The sequence below is a fragment of the Mauremys reevesii genome, linkage group 8 (assembly GCF_016161935.1).
Source record: "Mauremys reevesii isolate NIE-2019 linkage group 8, ASM1616193v1, whole genome shotgun sequence".
In the NCBI taxonomy this organism is placed as follows: Eukaryota; Metazoa; Chordata; order Testudines; family Geoemydidae; genus Mauremys; species Mauremys reevesii.
In genome coordinates, this window is record NC_052630.1 from 52,066,059 (window position 1) to 52,086,109 (window position 20,051).

Genomic DNA, 20,051 nt, shown 5'->3' on the forward strand with positions numbered 1-20,051 from the left:
TTAATCTTAAAGTCATGGAGGTCCTTCGCCCCCACTGTTTCCTTTGGTAGGCTGTTCCAGAATTGCACTCCTCTGATGGTTAGAAACCTTCGTCTAATTTCAAGCCTAAATTTCCTGACTGACAATTTATATCCGTTTGTCCTCGTGTCCACATTAGCACTGAGCTGAAATAATTCCTCTCCTTCCCTGGTATTTATCCCTCTGATATATTTAAAGAGTGCAATCATATCTCCTCTTATCCTTCTTTTGGTTAAGGAAAACAAACTGAGCTCCTCAAGTCTCCTTTCATACGACAGGCTTTCCATTCCTCGGATCATTCTAGTGGCCCTTCTTTGTACCCGTTCCAGTTTGAATTCATCCTTCTTAAACATGGGAGACCAAAACTGCACACAATACTCCAAATGAGGTCTCACCAACGCCTTATATAACGGGACTAGCACCTCCTTATCCCTACTAGAAATACCTCGCCTAATGCATCCCAAGACCGCATTAGCTTTTTTAACGGCCACATCACATTGTCTACTCATAGTCATCCTGTGATCAACCAGTACTCCTAGGTCCTTCTCCTCCTCCGTTACTTCCAACTGGTGCGTCCCCAGCTTATAACTAAAGTTCTTGTTAGTCATCCCTAAATGCATAACCTTACACTTCTCACTATTGAATTTCATCCTGTTACTAATACTCCAGTTTACAAGGTCATCCAAATCTCCCTGGAGGATATCCCGATCCTTTTCCGAATTTGCAATACCTCCCAACTTGGTGTCATCCGCAAACTTTATCAGCCCACTCCTACTCTTGGTTCCCAGGTCAGCGATAAATAGATTGAATAAAATTGGACCCAAAACCGAACCTTGAGGAACTCCACTGGTAACCCCCCGCCAACCCGACGGTTCCCCTTCAATACGACCCTCTGCAGTCTCCTTTAACCAGCTCCTTATCCACCTCTGGATTTTCATTTCAATCCCCATCTTTTCCAATTTAACCAGTAATTCCTCATGCGGTACCGTATCAAACGCCTTACTGAAATCAAGATATATTAGATCCACCGCATTTCCCTTGTCTAAAAAATCTGTTACTTTCTCAAAGAAGGAGATCAGGTTGGTTTGGCACGATCTACCTTTCGTAAATCCATGCTGTAATTTGTCCCAGTTGCCATCGGCCTCATGCTCCGTAACCACTCTCTCCTTTAAAATTTTTTCCATGACTTTGCATACTACAGATGTTAAACTAACAGGCCTGTAGTTACCCGGGTCACTTTTTTTCCCCTTCTTGAATATAGGAACTATATTAGCTAATCTCCAGTCAAACGGTACAAGCCCCGAGTTTAGAGATTTATTAAAAATCATCGCTAACGGGCTTGCAATTTCACTCGCCAATTCCCTTAATATTCTAGGATGAAGATTATCCGGGCCCCCCGATTTACTTCCGTTTAGCTGTTCAAGTTTGGCTTCTACCTCAGATACCGTAATGTCTACCCCCATATCTTCATTCCCATCAGTCCCTCTATCACTATTCCTTAGCCCTTCATTAGCCTCATTAAAGACCGAGGCAAAATATTCGTTCAGATATTGTGCCATTCCAAGATAATCCCTAATCTCCACTCCGTTTAAAGTTTTAAGCGGTCCCACTTCTTCCTTCTTGGTTTTCTTCCTATTTATATGGCTAAAAAACCTTTTGCTATTGGTTTTAATCCCCTTCGCTAGGTCCATCTCCACCCGGCTCTTTGCCTTTCTCACTGCTTCCCTACACCCTCTGACCTCAATAAGGTAGGTTTCTTTGCTGATCCCTCCCATTTTCCACTCCTTGTACGCTTTCTGTTTTTTCTTAATCACCCCTCTAAGACACTTGCTCATCCAGCTCGGTCTAAAACTGCTACCTACGAGCCGTTTTCTCTTTCTCGGGATACATGCCTCTGACAACTCCTGCAACTTCAACCTGAAGTAACCCCAGGCATCATCTGCCTTTAGATCCCTAAATATGTTAGTCCAATCCACTTCCCTAACTAGTCGCCTTAATTTAGTAAAGTTAGCCCTTTTGAAATCGTATACCTTAGCCTCAGATGCAATTTCGATTATCCTCCCATTTATTTTGAAACGAATTAGCTCATGATCACTCGAGCCAAGGTTGTCCCCTACAACTATTTCCTCAACAAGGTCCTCGTTACTCACCAAAATCAGATCTAAAATGGCATCCCCCCTCGTCGGTTCAGCAACTACTTGATGAAGGAATTCATCAGCTATCACGTCTAGGAAAAGCTGAGCCCTATTATTATTACTAGCATTTGTTTCCCAATCTATATCCGGGAAGTTAAAGTCCCCCATGATCAAACAGTTCCTATTAGTATTTATCTCCTTAAAAACATTAAAGAGCTCTCTATCCATATCCAGGCTAGATCCCGGCGGTCTATAGCACACCCCAATCCCAGGGGAGGCTCTAGTAGTTTTCTTCCCCAATGTGACCATTGCCCAAACAGACTCCGTATTATCCATTGCATTGCTAGTTATTTCGTTACATTTCACCTCATTATTGATATACAATGCTACTCCCCCACCTTTACCTTTGCATCGGTCTTTCCTAAACAGCACATACCCTTCCATACCTGTACTCCAGTCATGGCTACCGTTCCACCATGTTTCAGTTATTCCTACGATATCCGGTTTCAATTCCCGGACCAGGAGCTCCAGTTCCTCCATTTTGTTACCTAAGCTTCTCGCATTGGTGAACAAACATCCTAATTTTTGCTGTTTGGCTCCTCTCACTCTTTTCACCCAACTTGGTAGGGACACAGTACTACCAGTATGACCTGTCGATCTAGTATCCGTCTCCCCCCTCTTCCTTACACCTAACCGTCCCCCTCTGGCTATATCTGTTGTTATCCTGTTGTTCTCACTCCCAATGTATAAATTTGGCGTGGAGAGCACCTGGACCTCTCCCAACCATCTCCCCCAGTGTCTAGTTTAAAGCTCTTTTAATCAGATGAGCCAGCCTCCCTCCTAGAAGTCTACTTCCTTCCCTACTTAGGTGGAGCCCATCCCATGAGAACAGTTGTCTGTCCCCAAAAGCCTCCCAGTGCCCATACATCCCAAAGCCCTCCTTGTAACACCACTCCCTCAGCCAACTATTAATCATCACGATCCTGTCACCCCTTTGGCGCCCTTCCCTAGGGACAGGTAGGATCCCACTGAAGATCACCTGAGCCTCAATTTCCTTGAGCGTCTTACCCAACCTGGCATAGTCTCCCTTGATCCTCTCTAGCGAGAATCTAGCCGTGTCATTCGTTCCTACATGAAGGATGATCAAAGGGTTCTTACCTGCTCCTCTTAGGATCCTTTTCAACCTCAGGTCCACATCCCGTATTTTAGCGCCCGGTAGACAGCACACCCTTCTGTTCTCCGGATCGGCCCTGGTCACAGGCCTGTCCAACCTTCTCAGTATGGAATCCCCAATCACGTAGACCTGCCTTTGCCTGGGGACAGTGCGGTCCTCTAACCTATCCTCCGTCCCCCCTGGTTGCAAGCTCCTTTCATTCCTATCATTCCTTGTGGTTCCCGTTAAGCCATCCTGTATCCTCCCTTGGCCCACACTTGGTGCTGCCTCCATGGACTCCTCCCCTCTTTCTATCGGACTAGCCGCTCTTCTCTTTTTCCTTGGCCTCCCACCGTCAGCTACCACCTGCTTCACCCCTTCCTCATTCTCCAGAACTTCGAACCTGTTCCTTAGCTCTATTTCTCCCTCACTGGCTCTCCTTTTTCTCGGCCTGCTTCTCACGGTCACATGCTTCCACCGCCCATCTTCCTCATCCGGAGGTCCCCCCTCACTGGCCTTAGCCCCTGCTTCCCCCTGTACCCCTGGGCATTCCCCTTCGGTCACTGCTTGCCATTGCTCCATCAGCTGCTCGAACCCCCTTCTATGCTCTACCAGGGTTTCTACCTGCAGCTCTAGACCCTGGATCTTTTCCTCCAGAAGCTCTATTAGGCGGCACTTCATGCATACATAGTACTGTTCTGGGTCCCCCGCTAGAACCATGTACATACCGCAGCTGCTGCATGCTCTCATCCTCGGTGTATCCTCCACAGCTTGGCTCATGGCTGCTGCTGTCTCAGCCTAGCTCAGCGTTCTTACCTGGGGAACACGGGGGACACGGCGCCGCCCCCTTCCACCTCCCCCTGTAAACTCCCACTCAAACTCCCCTGTTAGCCGCCCTGTTGGCCGGCTCCTGGGCCACTGCCTGGCTGGGCGGCCGCTTATATAGGCCCCCTCCTCCGCCTAGCTCCGCCCCCTAATCAGGGCTCAGCAGTCTGCCCCGACAGAGAGAGACACAAGCACCCCAAAGACAGACGCAAACACAAAATACCTGGCTCCTCCAATGGGAACTCCCACTCAAACTCCCCTGTTAGCTGCCCTGTTGGCCGGCTCCTGGGCCGCTGCCTGGCTGGGCGGCCGCTTTTATAGGCCCCCTCCTCTGCCTAGCTCCGCCCCCTAATCAGGGCTCAGCAGTCTGCCCCGACAGAGAGAGACACAAGCACCCCAAAGACAGACGCAAACACAAAATACCTGGCTCCTCCAATGGGAACTCCCACTCAAACTCCCCTGTTAGCCGCCCTGTTGGCCGGCTCCTGGGTCGCTGCGATCAGCTGTGCCGCTGCCTGGCTGGGCGTCCGCTTTTATAGGCCCCCTCCTCTGCCTAGCTCCGCCCCCTAATCAGGGCTCAGCAGTCTGCCCCGACAGAGAGAGACACAAGCACCCCAAAGACAGACGCAAACACAAAATACCTGGCTCCTCCAATGGGAACTCCCACTCAAACTCCCCTGTTAGCCGCCCTGTTGGCCGGCTATCATTTATCAACATTTAATTTCATCTGCCATTTTGTTGCCCAGTCACCCAGTTTTGTGAAATCCCTTTGCAGACTGCTTTGGACTTAACTGGCTGTCTAATCGGCTTTGTTTCCATGTGTTAAACTGCACTCAAAGATAGTTAAAGCAACATTAAATGTTATTTATTGTAGGCAATTGCTGTAGTTGGCACAGGGATGTTATTATATTTGCACAGGGAAGGAAGTTCATCATGACGGCTGACTCAGCAGAGATTGAATCTGAGACCTCCAGAGCTAAAAGCATAAACTGTTTCAACTTGAGCTAAAGGGCCGGGCTGTAACATACACCTGTCCTCTGCGCTTTGGCACAGGCGGGGACCTGTAACATACAACAGTGGACTACAGTAACAAAGCTGGTCCATGAGACAATCTCTCTATGAAGATGTGGCCTATGCTTTGAAAATCTTTGGAACCCCATACTGTATGGATTATTATAGAAGTAAGGCAAGGAAGGGTATGTGTGTGTGTTTCAGCCACTGGAGAAGTGTCCCAGTAGCCTACCACTGCCCTCCCTGCAGTGGCTTATTGCTGTATCAAGAGTATGGATAATTTAATTTTACATTTCCTGTTTAAATATATGGGGTTTTCTGTAATGTATCCTTCCACTATGAGAAATAGTTCCTAGAGAAAATAAATGAGAAAATAACAGGGTGAAGGGTGTGAAAACCTTAGCTCCAGTCTCCCCAGAATCCTTTGGAAATAAGCTTCTGATTGCAGCTATCTTTTCTTGATCTCCAGTCTCATCTGGTGTCTCCTCCAGAGTGACTTTCCCATTTCCAGCTCAGATAGCTGCTTGGTCCTGTTGGACCTTGGATTCACCCTAGAATCCTGTTTGGCAGCCGCCACAAAGTTATTTTTGAAATGCCCCATCAGTGGCCCCCTAGATTTGTGGGATATTCCTGGTTCCTGGAAGTGTCGGACTGCTGTGTGGCTGATTGATAGAAAAGATGTTAACATGGGATGAAAACTACCTTAGAGGGGCAGTTTACAAGTGTAGTGAGTGTCAGTATATTTACCCACACATCTGAACTTTGCCACTAAAGTCAGAGTACTTTGCACATCAGACACCCTCTTACCACTTCAGATTCTTGATACAGTTTAACCCTTTAGTTTGAACTTCTATGCAGATGATTGATCTCCACAAAGCCCTGACCATGTGGCTAGTGAATTTGCTGACTTTGATGGTACCTGACCACTCCTCCAATAAGGGTCTCCTAGAGAATGAGTCAGAAGCTGCTAAGGATCAAGAGCTCAAGAGGTTAAGGGGCTATAAACTAGAGGAAGAAGCTATGAACCTGGTTCCAAAACTGAGCAGATTCTCCAGCTATGTAATGAGGTATTAATAAAGCTTTGGGACCTCACTTGCCTATGGGATTTTCCCATTAAAAAAATCCTTAGTGTGATGGGAAAGCCCTCTGAAGGGAGGTATGATCTCCCCAAAAGTGGGTGGGATCATAAAAATGCAACTTCAATGCTGGGTGGCACTCAGAAGGAAACATTTCAAGAATAGGTTAATGATAACGTTAGCTGGAACGACTTGTGTTGTTCATCACCCACAGCTATGTAATCACTGAGGGCTTGACTGGCTATGAGCATTGTTCAGATCTCTTAGACATATCAGAGATTCACATGGTAAACGTCATGCTGAGGAAAATGATTGGGGAATCCTGGAGGACTTTGAGTTTATAAAGCAAGCAGTGGGTACCCTGGCTATAATGTTGGCATCTACAGAATCGTGCTCTAACATGGTGCATATTTTATAAAGGAAAACAGACAAGAGCCCAATCCTCTGGGATTCCACTGTCTGTTGTGCCAGTAATGCTGTGTGGTAACAGTCCCCATTCAGCTCCAGAAGGAGATGGAACCTGGGAAAGGGACAAATTGGACAGGAGACAAGAGAGAGAGGGATACCGGAAGAAGGGTGAAAGAGAGTGACCAGGGGGACGGGGGCGTATTTGGAGAGACTTGCTGGCTGGCTCAGTGACTGAGTGGAGAAATGAGAAGGAGGGTGAAAAGGAGGAAAGAGACACCCAAGAAAAGGGTGTGGGGAGAGAGAGAGAGACAGAACAGGGCATGAAGACAGACACACTCATATGCTGCTGCGCCTCCTCTGCTGAGACAGGCTCCCAGTTTGAGTTCTGCCTGGCCATCTCCTGCTAATACCCATGCTGGGGGGTGGGTTTCAAAGTGGGCTCCTTCTAAGGCTCTCTCCAAGATCCTGGAGGGAGCTGCTATTCTCCCACTCTATGGAAGCTGAAGGAAGTGGTGCCCTAAAGGGTATAGCTGATATGACAGGTTGGCAAGAAATGCCTCTAGGGCCTTTACTTGACTTCACTACTGGGCCAAGGAGAAGCTGGTCTGTGAGCGAGGAAGCTCTTAATTCAAATGGAACCGTTGGGAGTAATATCAGAGAGAGAACTTGGCTGGAAACATCCTCTCTCAATAGTTTGCTACTATGTCGCAGCCCTCCTGTAATACTGGGGAGATTAAGCACAGTCTTATAGGCCTACATCCTCCCACAGCCCCTTCTCTAAGGCGTATCAAAAACCTGACAAATGCATCACTTAATAAACAAACCCAAAGGAATGGGCTGCCCTTGTCTGTACATGGCGCTGCTTTAAAAATCCTGCTATGTGTGATCACAGTGTGTCTTGTTGCAACAACAGGATCCTGCACAATTCTGACCAAGGGGAAAAAGGCATTTGAGAGCATTGCTTAGAGGGTGGGTGACATTCTGTGTCTCCTCAGCTGCTGCAAGGAGTTGGTAGATGTTACAGTTCGGAAGAAACAAGCTGAATTGGATTCAGACTACAATTATGAGCTGCGGGAGCTGGAGAAAATAAAGGTAACAGCTGCAAGTGCATGTGTCTGTCCACACTATGGTCCAGATCAGTCTGGGTTTGTTTGTGAAAGGGTAAGAGGAAGAACTGGCACAAAGCTAACACACACAAGGGAGTCAGGAAGGAGTTTGAACAGACAGAACATTTTTGCTTCATCTTAGACCCAAGCATAGAAAGCCACAAGCCACCACCAAATATTTCTTTCTTGCAGCAATATATTCAGCCTTTATGGTTCACCAATGGTCCGTAGTGAATTAAAACATAATCAAATTGATTGGATGATACGGACCCTGGTTAGAGACCCCAATGCTCCAGATTTCAGAGTATCCTCTCTGGTCACTCAGTAACAGACTTAAAGGTGGCAATTTTGCAACAGAAAAGCTTCAAAAACAGACTCCGACAAGAAACTGCTGAACTTGAATTAATATGCAAACTAGATACCATTAATTTAGGCTTGAATAGAGACTGGGAATGGCTGAGTCATTACACAGATTGAATCTATTTCCCCATGTTAAGTATCCTCACACCTTCTTGTCAACTGTCTAAAATGGGCCATCTTGATTATTACTACAAACGTTTTTTTCTCCTGCTGATAATAGCTCATCTTAATTAATTAGCCTCTTAGAGTTGGTTTGGCAACTTCTATCTTTTCATGTTCTGTATGTATATATATCTCCTTACTGTATGTTCCATTCTATGTATTTGAAGAAGTGGGCTGTAGCCTATGAAAGCTTATGCTCAAATAAATTTGTTAGTCTCTAAGGTGCCACAAGTACTTCTGTTCTCAATGCTCCAGAGAATCCCTCAACACTTCCTCCAGTCAGACTCTACCTCCATTCATGGATTCCTCCCAGTAGTTTCCTACTGACCCCAGAGAGCACTTCAAAAGCTGCACAGTTTTGAGAAGTCTGGGCCATGTTCTGACTTAATTCCTTCCTTACACTGTTCCAGCGTACATGCCTTGGGACTTTTCTGTAGGATCTAATCCATATAAGAATTGCAGTAGATTCAAATCTAGTTTAAAGCTTGTCAGGCACTTGGGCTAGGTAGTCATATCCAGGGTTTTGCTGAGCCTAAGGAGAGAGACCTGTGGATATACTGGGAACAGTACCCCATTCAGCACTGGGCAAGACTTCCTTATCTAGTCCTCATGTCTCCTGACTCTACGTATATATGTAAAGCTATTATGCAGATAACATGTTAACTGCAGGATTTTATCTTAGAGGAGCCAGGGAAGGTGCCCTCTAGTACTGCATATCTCCATTCCTCCACCCTTGAATTCCCAATGCCTTCAAAGGCCACCTTGTGTTGGGCTGATCCAATCCTCCATTAAGGAATACTGGGCATGTGTCCCTCTGAAGCCTCGCGTTGTTCTAAGCATCAAACAGATGGGGTTGTCCCAGAGTGGTGTGAGGAAATGCTTCCTGCAGGGGCTGAGAATGCTCCTCCCCAGCACTTCTGGTCTGTGCTGGCTTATGGGGTAAAAAAACAAACTTGGGGTCTGAACTCTGATCCCTGCCCCGAGCTTTCAGGGCAATGCGCTGCCACTGCACTATTGGGCCAAACCAATTGGCAGCTTGTTAAATATATTGTATGGAATAGGTGATTAGCCCATGAAAGGCTCCATGTTTGAAGGCTTAGGAGGACCGTATGTTCCTTTTCCTTTGTAGGATGAGGATAGATGGGGCCATATAAATACCATAGATAGAAAGGTGGAGTTATTTAATCACAGGAGTGAAAGAAATATCAATTCTTCTCTCCCTCTTGGTAATTTGTCTCTTCTGTTATTTCATCCCAGACCGAGTGCCTTGATTGGATTAATACCTGCAATCTCCTGCTTTCTGAATTCAAAGGCTCTCCAGTCTCCTTACTGAGTTTAGAAGAGCAGAGGAACCTGTTTGGGCCTCAGGTACATAAAGACTTAGCATTTGCCAGCCAAAGTAGAACCTGTTTGGCTGGGGAGCTGCTTGAAAGACTTTCCCAACTGAAGAAACTATGGTTCAGTTTCCAGGGGGATTCAGCATATAGAGCCCTCTGCATTCAAGATTCCACATTGGAGGTTTATTGGGATTCATGATGGAGTTTGTTACACCTAAAATGCTTCCTATGGGGGCAGACTTTCAGCTGGTGTCAATTGTCATAGCTTCAGTGGAGCTGTGACAGTTGACACCAGCTGAAAATTGGCTCTGTGATGTTGCCTGGTAAATTCTGCTTCTCCCAAAAGATTGCAAATTGATGGAATCCAGGGGTTTGGATTGCACAGGAGTTCATAATGGTATGAGAGCTTCTAGCTTCATTCCGTATGTGGCTGGACAGATGGATGTTGCTTGTGAGAATTTGATTTGATTCAGATCTTTTAGATGGTAGGTCTGACATTGGTCTAATTTCAGACATGATGGGCTATGTTCAAATATTATGGAACTGGGTTCAGTTCCATTGATTTGAATAGAGTTTCAGCTGCTTACATCACATCTGATTTGACCCCATGTGGATAGATATTGTTTGAGCTTTCCCACATTCAGCACGTGCACTGGCTGCTCTGCAGTCACCCTGCTACCCCGTTCCTTGGCCGATTTTGAACAGATTTTGCCAAACCGTGTAGTGGCAAAAGGGTCCAGTAAGGATTTAGAGGAGACACCAACATCATGTAACTTGTGATTTAAATAGATTTGAAGCCAGCCCTCCTGAGGTGGCTGGGTAGTAAACCAGCTAAGCTTCCATTTATTTCTTGTTTAAAAATTATAGCAGGACAAGATCGGTGATTGGCTGCCTTGTTTTGGTATTTGCCTATGTTATGTGGAGGGACAGAATCCCAGATGAGAGTGCTACTGACCAGTCCCTCGCATTGCTTTCCAGGAGACCCAGCCACAGATGCACTCAATTGTTGTGGATTCTTTACCTGAAGAAATTTCTGAGACTTCTTCTGAACTTGGGAAAGACAAAACTGAAGATGTTGATGTTGATAAGAAATCTGAGAAAGGGAAAGAAGTGTTAGGGGAAAAGGTGAAAATCATAGGCGGCGGGTAGAATAGGCAAGGGGTGGCTCTGCCTCCCCCGGTGCTGCCGTGGCTGTCGGACCCCCAGTTGTGGGGTTTGGCGGCAAAGTTTTTGCTTTATTATGCCCCATGCAGGTTCCGGAGCGGCTGAGAAGGCACATACATACTGCTGCCTCAGCTGCCCCGGAACCTGCATGGGGCATATCAAAAGTATCTTCTAACAGATGCTTTTCCCCTGAGCAGGTTGGGTCCAGGGAGAGGAGGCACGGCGCAGCTTTGGCCAGCCTAGGGTGCCTGCGGGCAGAGGTGGGGGGAAGGCTCGGGGCTTCGGCCAGCCCAGGGCTTCTCCCGCTGAGGGGGGCGCTCAGGGCTTCGGCCGGCCCAGGGCTCCTCCAGCCAAAGGTGGGGGGCGCTCCGGGCTGTGGCTGGCCCAGGGCTTCTCCAGGCAGGTGGAGGGGGGGCTCAGGGCTTCGGCCGGCCCAGGGCTCCTGTGGCTGGGGGGGCTTGTGGCTCCAGCTGCAGCGGGGGGGGAGGGGGAGGGGGTCTGGGGCTCCAGCCGTGGGGAGGGGGCAGGTGGAAGGGGCGGAGCCAGGGGCTAGCCTCCCCAAAGTGGGGCTCCACCTGCCACCCATGGCGAAAATCTCCATTTTACCAGTGAGTGCAGTAGCCGTGGTTGGCGCAAGATGTACTGCTTTCCAGTGGAGCCTTTCTTTGCTTCTTGCCATTTGCATATGACATGTGAAATGTAGGCCTCAAGGCCATTGCCCCAACTCATTATTCACCTTTCCTTCAGCTGAAGCCACCTGCACCAGATGTCAGCAGTGATGCCTCAACTGTAAGCAGTGAGGTAACTGAGGACACCATCAGATACCTAGGACATGACTCCAACATCCATTTGAAATCCCTCAAGTCAACAGCGGTGTCGGTCTCTGGGGTAGGAATCTCCATCATACAAATTATTGTTTCCTTTTCACCTGGACTGGAGCTTGAGCTCTGGGACCAGATTTTTAAAGGTATTTTGGTGCTTAAAGATGCAGAGAAGTTCCTAGTGGCACTTTCAAAACAATCTGAGAAGCTGTGGCTGTGCTAATCAGATGGCAGGGGCTCCATTTCTCCCCTCTTTTCTCCCTTTTCAGTTTTCTGATTTTCCACAAAAGCAATAGGATCTGGCTATCAATGACTAAAACACTCCCTGAAATTTTGGAATTGATTATATACAGTGTTCAAGATTATTGCATTACAGACGGACAGATGCCATTGAGTGTAAGTCCTTCTCAAGCTCAGCCAATTAAAGGAACTATCTGTCCCTTCTCATACTTTTGACCTCCTTTCATTCTGAGCCTGACCTTCAGAGCTTTCCAGTCAGGACATCACCCTCACAAACTGCCATAACCTGACAGGCTACATGCCATCCAGGTGTGTACTGAAGGTTTTGGCAATCCAAGTCAATTACCCACTGAGTCCACTCAGGCTCTGATTCAGCAAAGCACTAACTCTGAGCATGTGAGAAGATCCAGTTGAAGTTGATGTGACTGATCACATGCCTAAAGTGAAGCCTGTGCTTAAGTGCTTTGCTGAATTGGAGCCTTGATGCAGTGCCCTGCCCTTCTTTGTTGCTTGTCCATGCTGCAATTAAGCAGTGACAGACTAGCACCCAACTGGATAAGGCACATGCTGCGGATGAAGCATAGCTCTGTTGGTCTCTGTGCACTCCTCATACTCCCATTCAGAAGGTGTTTCCTCTCCTCCCCCTAGAGAGAGATGACTGCCAGCAAGTCAACAACCCCGTATTCTCAAAAGGAGTTTGAGACCTTGGCTTCACTAGAACGTCTGCAAGAGCAGCTCCTGTGAGTACTGGATCACCTGATTGAGAGAACAGATCACCCTCCTCTTTATAACAACCTTTAATGTACTTTAAGACTGTCCCCCCTTAGTCTTGTCTTCTCCAAACTAACCAAGCCCAATGTTTTCAAGCTCTCCTCGTAAGTTATCATTTTTGTTGCTCTCCTCTGGACTTTCTCCAGTTTATCCACATCTTTCCCAAAGTGTGCTGCTCAGAATTAGACCCAGTACTCTAGCTGAGGCTTGATCAGTGCTAAGTAGAGTGGAAGAATTACTTCTTGTGTCTTGCTTACTACAATCCTGCTAACACATTCCAGAGTGATTGCTATTTTTTTTTTGCAACCGTATTACATGGTTGACTCATAGTCAGTTTGTGATCCACTATAACCCCCAGATCCTTTTCTGCAGTACTCCTTCCTAGAAAGTCATTTCCTATTTTGTATTTGTGCAATGGATTATTTGTTCCTAAGTGTAGTACTTTGCATTTGTCTTTATTGAATTTCATCTGACCTTTTGTTAGGAGAAATTGAGTTTTAAAATTAATTTAAAATGTAATTGTTGCTCATGGACCATACAGCTGGGGCCATGGAGTCACTGTTTGGTTTAGATCTTTTTAATAATGCCACACATTTACATTAGTGAGTTATTTTTTATAGAGCTAATCAGTTACACTGAAAATCTCAGTTTTCTTAGCCTGTCTGTTGAATATCTTGCCAACAGTCTCTTGGGCTCCAGGTTTCAGTGCCTTCCTGGCTTCTGTATTTCAGAGAAGCCGAGATCCGTGCTCAGAATGCAGAAGAGAGATCAGAAAGCCTGGATGAGCATCTGGAAGAAGCTCTGGGGAGAATCCAGGATCTAGAGAAACAGCTGGAAAAAGCACTCAAAGCCCAGGAAGTAGCACCAAAACCAGGTGAGCTAATCAGAATTCTGAGATGTCTCATGGACTCTGAGATAGAAAAAATCCGCTAGGTCCCTTAGTCCATTTCAGGGCCAGTGCAGGACCATTCCCTCTTGGACATTTACTAGTGTGTTGTCTAGACTAATTTTAAATGTGCCAAGAGATGAGGTATCCACCACCTCCCTTGGGAGATTATATTATAGCAGAAACAGTAGAACCACTGCATTCTGAGCAATTTTGAAAGAAAGTTGGTAAGTATGATTAATACATCCGATTCTTTCTGTTTCTAGGGGCTTTTCTACACTAGAAAATTAGTTCGACTTAATTTAGGTTGACCTACAGCCACTGCAGTAATTCAGTCAGCTGTTGGTGTCCACACTACCCTCCTTCTGCCGGTGAAGAGCATCCTCACCAGGAGCGCTTGCTCCAACTGAAGTGGGGCATTGTGGGGGCACTGACACTGGAATGTGAGGCACTGACAGCCATGTGGGGCTCACAGCTGGAGTCCCTATCCACCCCGATGTTCCAGTCCCAACTGTGAGCCCCACGCAGGCTCAGTTTCACAGCACAGAGACTAGCAGCCATGAAATTGACATGCTGCTGTTTTCTCCGCTCAGAGCAGCCCCACTCTAACAGCTCTGGGCAATGTGGGGAGCTCGGAGCCAGGGCTTTCAGTGCCTGGCAGCTGGACTCAGAGTGGGGAGCCTGAGCAGCAGCCTGCTGGGAGCTGGTAGCCCCGGGTGTGTGTGGGGGAGGACAGCAGGGCTCCCAACAAGGAGAGGGGAGCGCAGGCAGCAGCCCACTGGGAGTGGGTAGCCAGGAGCCCTGGGAGCAGCTGGGTTCTAGCTGGAGTCCCCCATCCATTCTGGGGTGACAGCCCGAGCTGTGAGCCAGGTGCATGGTTCCCTACTAGCCTTTCTTGTCAATTTCACTGCTCTAGCACTGAGTTGCAAAATTGGCAAGAATTTTAGCCAGGGACACTGCATCGCCCTAACTACACTGACATAAGTCCTACGCCTCTCGTGGAGGTGGAGGTATTATGTTGGTGTAGTAAGGCTCTCACATTGGCAGGAGCAATGCTGTAGTGTAGACACTGACATAGTTAGGTCGACATAAGCTGCCTTATGTGGACCTAACAGTGTAGTGTAGACCAAGCCTAGCATTTTAAAAAGTTTGTTTCCGGTGCATTGTACAGACATGAATGTGGAGACTGGCTACATCTTGCTCATGCTCTCTTTGTTGCTATCTTTAAGAGCTGTCCAGGACCAACCTCTCCTGGGTTACAGAGAATTCACTCTCCATCTCCACTCAATTCTGGGCTCCCTCACAGTGTGATGTCAAAAAAGCACAACCCTAACTTTGAGTAACATAGGAACTAAGGATCTGCTGCACTAGGGAGAGCAATGGTCTGTCTAGCCCAGTGTCCTTTCACTGACAGTGGCCAGAGACCCAACTGCTTTAGAGGAAAGCACAAGAAACCCTGAAGCCATGGGGTACCTGCCCCCAGGAATATTCCTCCTCACCCCCATTCAGTACAGGGTGGCTTATATCTTGAATCTTGCTCATTTTTAATATTTACTAAGATACTTATCTAGCCCCTATCATGCAATATCTGAGTGTGTTTACCCTCACAAGACAGGGCAGGGCAGGGTTGTTCTGATTGCTTTCTCCCAAGTGCTAGGCTAATGCCCTAATCACAGGACCATCCTTCCTCTCTGTAACTCTAGATATTCTTGTTATCTGTATAAGTGTCTAATCCTCTTTTGAACCCTGCCAAACTCTTGGCGTTACTGACATCCTGTGGCTTTGAGTTCCACAGGCAAAATGTGCATTATGTGGGAAAGCACTTCTTTCATCGGTTTAGAATTGGATCCACCCTGATTTAGGGGAAGTGAGGACTATAGTCCTGGGCTTTCCCAACACTGCCCCTCTAGTGGATCCCTCCCAGCTGTGATTTGAACGGAGAGGGTGATTTATACTTGATTCTACAGGATGTATTTACCCTAGCAGGAGTTTTGCTATATTTATTTTTAACATCTGTGTATTTTTTATTTCAGAAGTCCCTTCCCAAGAAGAATCCAAGACAACGTCTCATAAACCATCTGCTGCTGCCCGGTCCAAGAAAGCCAGCAGACCCAAACATTAAAGAGTAGCAATGCCCAGTGAAGGTCGTTTGGTTCCCATTTGTAGTAGACTTTCAGCATAACACTGCCCATCTCTGGGGCTCCCGATACACTTTAATTCCAAGTTCTTTAGTATAGCAAAATGACTGGAACACTCACTAATGCACCCTCCCAAGGAGAGCTTTAGACAAAGCACTGGAGAGGATCTTTTCTAGATTTATAAATTATCTGAAAACCCCACGCTGGGTAACTCAGTGTTTTAGTGTAGTTGCCAGTCATAACTGGAGACTGGACTAGAACAGAACTTGTAGAAAAGGCTTTCAGGCCTTCTCAACGTAGCTGTTAGTAGAGTCTTTAAGAGATCAGGTCATAAACTTATCCCAGGCTAGCTGTACTGCCGCAGTTGGAACTTTGGGATAAATTGTCCAGATCTCAGATCCATTCATAAGTGCTCAGCTTGTCAACATAAATCTTGGGATGGTTTCTTCCAGGTATGGAGACAGAGGGAGGCTCCTGGGCCAGGTCTTTATCAGAGCGGGACACAGGATACTTTCTAAGTACTTAGAGGGGAGGTTTCCAACTAATTTATACAAACACAGTGTATAGAAAAAGAAAAAAAGTCCTGCTTAGTGTTGCTTGAGAAATAATTAAGGCAGCAGACTCAGAATACCTCTTCTGAGAGCCATCGTTTCCATGGTTATCATCCTTTTACAAGATGTCCATGGCTTTTGATACATTGGGATGTCTGTTAACATGGGTGGTGAATTGGAGAGGAACAGCTCTGCCAGTTTGATTGAGACTCTTAAGGAAACAACCCACAGGACTGCCCAGAAGGGTTATAGAGACAACACTGCCAGGACACAAAGATGGAGCCCTGCTGACTAATAGGGCGAGTCCTAAGCACTAAACCTCCAGGGCAGTGGTCCCCAACACGGTGCCCGCGGGTGCCATGGCTCCCGCCGGGGCATTTATGTGTGCCCGCCTAGTGCCCAGCAGGGGAGAGAAGCTGCATCCCCATGCCTGCCAGGGACAGAGAACTCCAGGACTGCAGGCTGCGAGCGCCGGTGTTCTCTGTCCCTGGCAGGCACGGGGCTGCAGCTTAAGCCAGAGAGAAGCTGCGTCCCCATGTCTCCCGGGGATAGAGAACTCCTGGGCTGCAGGTGCCGGTGTTCTCTGTCCCCGGCAGGCACGGGGCCTGCCCTAGTGCCCAGCAGGGGAGAGAAGCTGGGGCTCCGCGCTTGCTGGGGACAGAGAACTCTGGGGCTGTGGGCGCCAGTGTTCTCTGCCCTTCCGGCTTCTCTGCGGCTTCTCTCTGCACTGCCCAGAACTGGCGCCAAAAAAATACAAGAAACAAAAACAAAACAAAAACAAAAAACGCTCCGACTCTGCAGAAGGGACAGAATGCTGCCCCGTAGCATGTGCTGCCCCAGGCACGTGCTTGCTCCACTGGTGCCTGGAGCCGGCCCTGCATTATGTGAGTAATTGTTGGCGCCTGCCACGCTCTTCTGAAAATATGAATGTGCTACTGGCCACAAAAAGGTTGGGGACCACTGCTCCAGGGCAATACAGAATCACCAGGACAAGAAAAAGAGCTGATGGCAGGGCAGCTCCTAACACTGCAAGGCAATTGACTGTGGAAAACAAAGATGAAGCAGCTTGCACCTACAAAAAGGACTTTGGGGGTGGCGTGTGACAGGGAGTAGTAAAATCCCCAACAGTCGCAAAGTGTCTCAAGAGCATCCAAACGATAACAGGAGGCTGGGCCTGCAAAGAAAGTTTGATTACTACAGCAAATATCAGTGACCTGCCAAGGACTTTGCCTTGATTGGTTTTATTGCTTGTTATTTCCAGGGCTTCTCCGGGACTTCGCCCCACAGCCCTACTCTCTGCTTTTCCAGGGCTTTGTATATGTAGAAATGTTAAAGATGCACCTCTGTTGCTCCAAGGAAATGACCAAATGTCTTAATGACTTATTAGCCAGTACAGACTATTGCAACTTGATTCTCAAGTTTATTGGGCTTGAGGATCTCATTTCAAATCCCTGTGTTTGGCCTTATCATTAGCGTTTGCATCATTGCATAATGACTTAAGAATGGTCTGTTGCAGGTTCAATAGCAATTAATCAGAGATGTCCAATAACTAGGCTTGATCAAGTTATTAATCAAAGATTAATACAGCATAATACAGCATAATACAGAAAGGAAGAGTACATATGTTACCAGCCCCTTTGGAAGACAGCAATGGCAGTGGTCACACCATCTCAAAATTCTCTGCTTCCCCCTTCTGTATTTCTACCTAACTGGGAAGAGTTCCATCAGTTTCCTAGACCACTTTACCTAATACACCTTTTTAACTGTTTTCTTTTACATGTTTTTCACTGATGATGAGGCTCAATAAATTTTTACCCCAGGATGCGGGTAGTATGTTGTAAGTTTCAAGATGGCATATGGTTTACATTTTGATAGTTATACAGATCCTGCACATTACACAAAAACACAGATGCATGTACGCAATATTTTAGGCATAGTGTTTTAGAAATTAGCAAAGTTTAAAGGTATCTTAGGTTTTGCATTCTCCAGTGCAGATACGTAGCAGAAGACAGGAGTTCTTACAAAGGTCACAGCGTCTACATAGCATACAGTTTATAGAATTTAACATGAATATAAAGGACTTCCAATATAACATTCTTATTCACTGACTATTTTCTTATTTTGGTTACATAACACCCCTTTTCCATTTATACTTATAGTTGCTATAATAACTAATTCCTGTATTTTAATCAATACCTTTTAACCTTTTACGTATAAGAACTGATTTCCCAATACATTCTATCCCGACACACTGGTAGTTGATAAGAAAGCAGTTTACATTCCTGGTAAATAGTTCTGTGCCTCCACCACTCCTTCATTCCTTTTTCCTAGTGCCTCTGCCCGCACTCTTCCCCGCTCTCCTTCCTGTGCCTTCAGTGCTCTCCCCAGGCACATCTACTGCTCTTTCCAGCACTCCTGCCTGTGCTGCTGCTCTTCTTCCCATCCTCCCCCCCCTTGCACCTCTGCCTCTCCTTCTCCAAGTGCTCCACCACTCCTTCCTGTGCTTGTTCCTGTGTCTTGCTCCTTTCTGTGCTCCTGCCTGCACCTTCAGTGCTCCCCCTGCCTGCAGTGTGTGTGTGCTTGGTTAGGGCTGATGTACAATGTGTTTCCTGACCTATTAACTTGATGGTGTGACTGAGGTTGGTTGTGTTGTTTCCATGGTGATCCTCAGAGTCCCTCCTCTCAGGTATTTAAAGAACAGCCCTAAAAACGTGCCAGGTGTGTAACTTACTCCCGAGAGTCTGTCTAGAGTGAACATTCTGTACAGAGTTTGAAATGCAGCAGGAGAAACATCTGGGGGAAAACAAACTATTTAGCTTGATCGACACATTTCCCTCTGAAGCTACATTGCTGCAATGGGTCCCAGGCTGGGAGGTGGGGACCGATGAGCTGCCTCTGTTCAATAATCTGAACTAGCCAGGAGGGCCTCTCCACTCAGCTCATGTTCTTCAGTGGAGACTAACTGAGGCTGGTGCCAAATTTTCCAAAGCCAGTTTCTCCCTTCCCACCTGCTCAGACATTTGGCTGAGAATGTCCTTAGTCTTAGAACACTAGCTAATACCTCTAAAGATGGAGGGTGAATAAGGGGTTCTGGAGGCAGGTAGGGAAGGAATCCCGAAGTGGATGCAGCAGCCAGAAGGTTGGCTGCAGAGAGGAAGGAGGGGTGGAGGCCCAGGATGGCACAAGCTGCTCAGGGCTTTGGCCTGATCGCTTCACTGGCAATGAGGATCCTTATCCATAATAGTCAAAGGGTTAACCCTTTATGTGCTGGTCCATCTCCATTATGCTGATGCATTATAGTGAGGCATCACTATCAGGAAACTTACCCCAGCAGCACCTGGTCTCCTTTTACAGTAGTCAGCAGCAAGCAAAGGCTGAGTGAAAAGAGATGTACAAATACAATAGCCAGAGGGTGCAGGGAGCGAATGGCCTAGATGCCACTGGCTGGGACTACCCATCCTGAAACATTACTGAGTGTGCATTTGTCCAGGGGAGGGATCGCAAGGCACTCTCCAGATCAACATTGATGGGCAGTGAACTACCTCCACACACCAGAGCAATTTGGCTGGGTTGGCAATTTGCTGTAATTATAAATATTATTATTAATAATATCCAGCTCTTATAGCTCTTCCCAGCCATAGATCTCAAAGCACTTTGTGGCGGAGGTTGGTATTATCCCCAGGTCACAGATGGGGAAACTGAGCCACAGAGAGGGGAAGAGACTTGCCCAAGATCACCCAGCATGTAAGTGACAGAGCACCAAATAGGATCCAGGTCTCCTGAGTCCCAGTCCAGTGCCCTATCAGTTAGGCTGCACTGCCTCCAGGAGGGGTACTCAAAGGTAGGTGAGAGGGGCAGTATCAGAGCTGTGGGGAGTCCCAGACCTGGG

At 47.1% G+C, this 20,051-nt stretch overlaps 1 protein-coding gene across 9 annotated transcripts in view; it reads left to right on the top strand.

The window, feature by feature from the left end:
• The window catches only part of AXDND1 (axonemal dynein light chain domain containing 1), a 60,521-nt gene extending 44,905 nt beyond the window's left edge, over nt 1–15,616 (top strand). For 8 of the 9 annotated variants that reach the window (XM_039486723.1, XM_039486722.1, XM_039486727.1 and 5 more), the window contains 8 exons: nt 6,001–6,209; nt 7,622–7,718; nt 9,512–9,622; nt 10,570–10,716; nt 11,503–11,643; nt 12,465–12,556; nt 13,319–13,461; nt 15,507–15,616. In XM_039486723.1, the coding sequence (XP_039342657.1) occupies nt 6,001–6,209; nt 7,622–7,718; nt 9,512–9,622; nt 10,570–10,716; nt 11,503–11,643; nt 12,465–12,556; nt 13,319–13,461; nt 15,507–15,595 (1,029 nt within the window). In that variant the 3' untranslated portion in view covers nt 15,596–15,616. Of the gene's footprint in view, nt 1–6,000; nt 6,210–7,621; nt 7,719–9,511; nt 9,623–10,458; nt 10,717–11,502; nt 11,644–12,464; nt 12,557–13,318; nt 13,462–15,506 lie in introns of those variants that run through there. The other variant, XM_039486731.1, reaches the window with a different exon arrangement.
• The last annotated feature ends 4,435 nt before the right edge of the window (nt 15,617–20,051 follow it).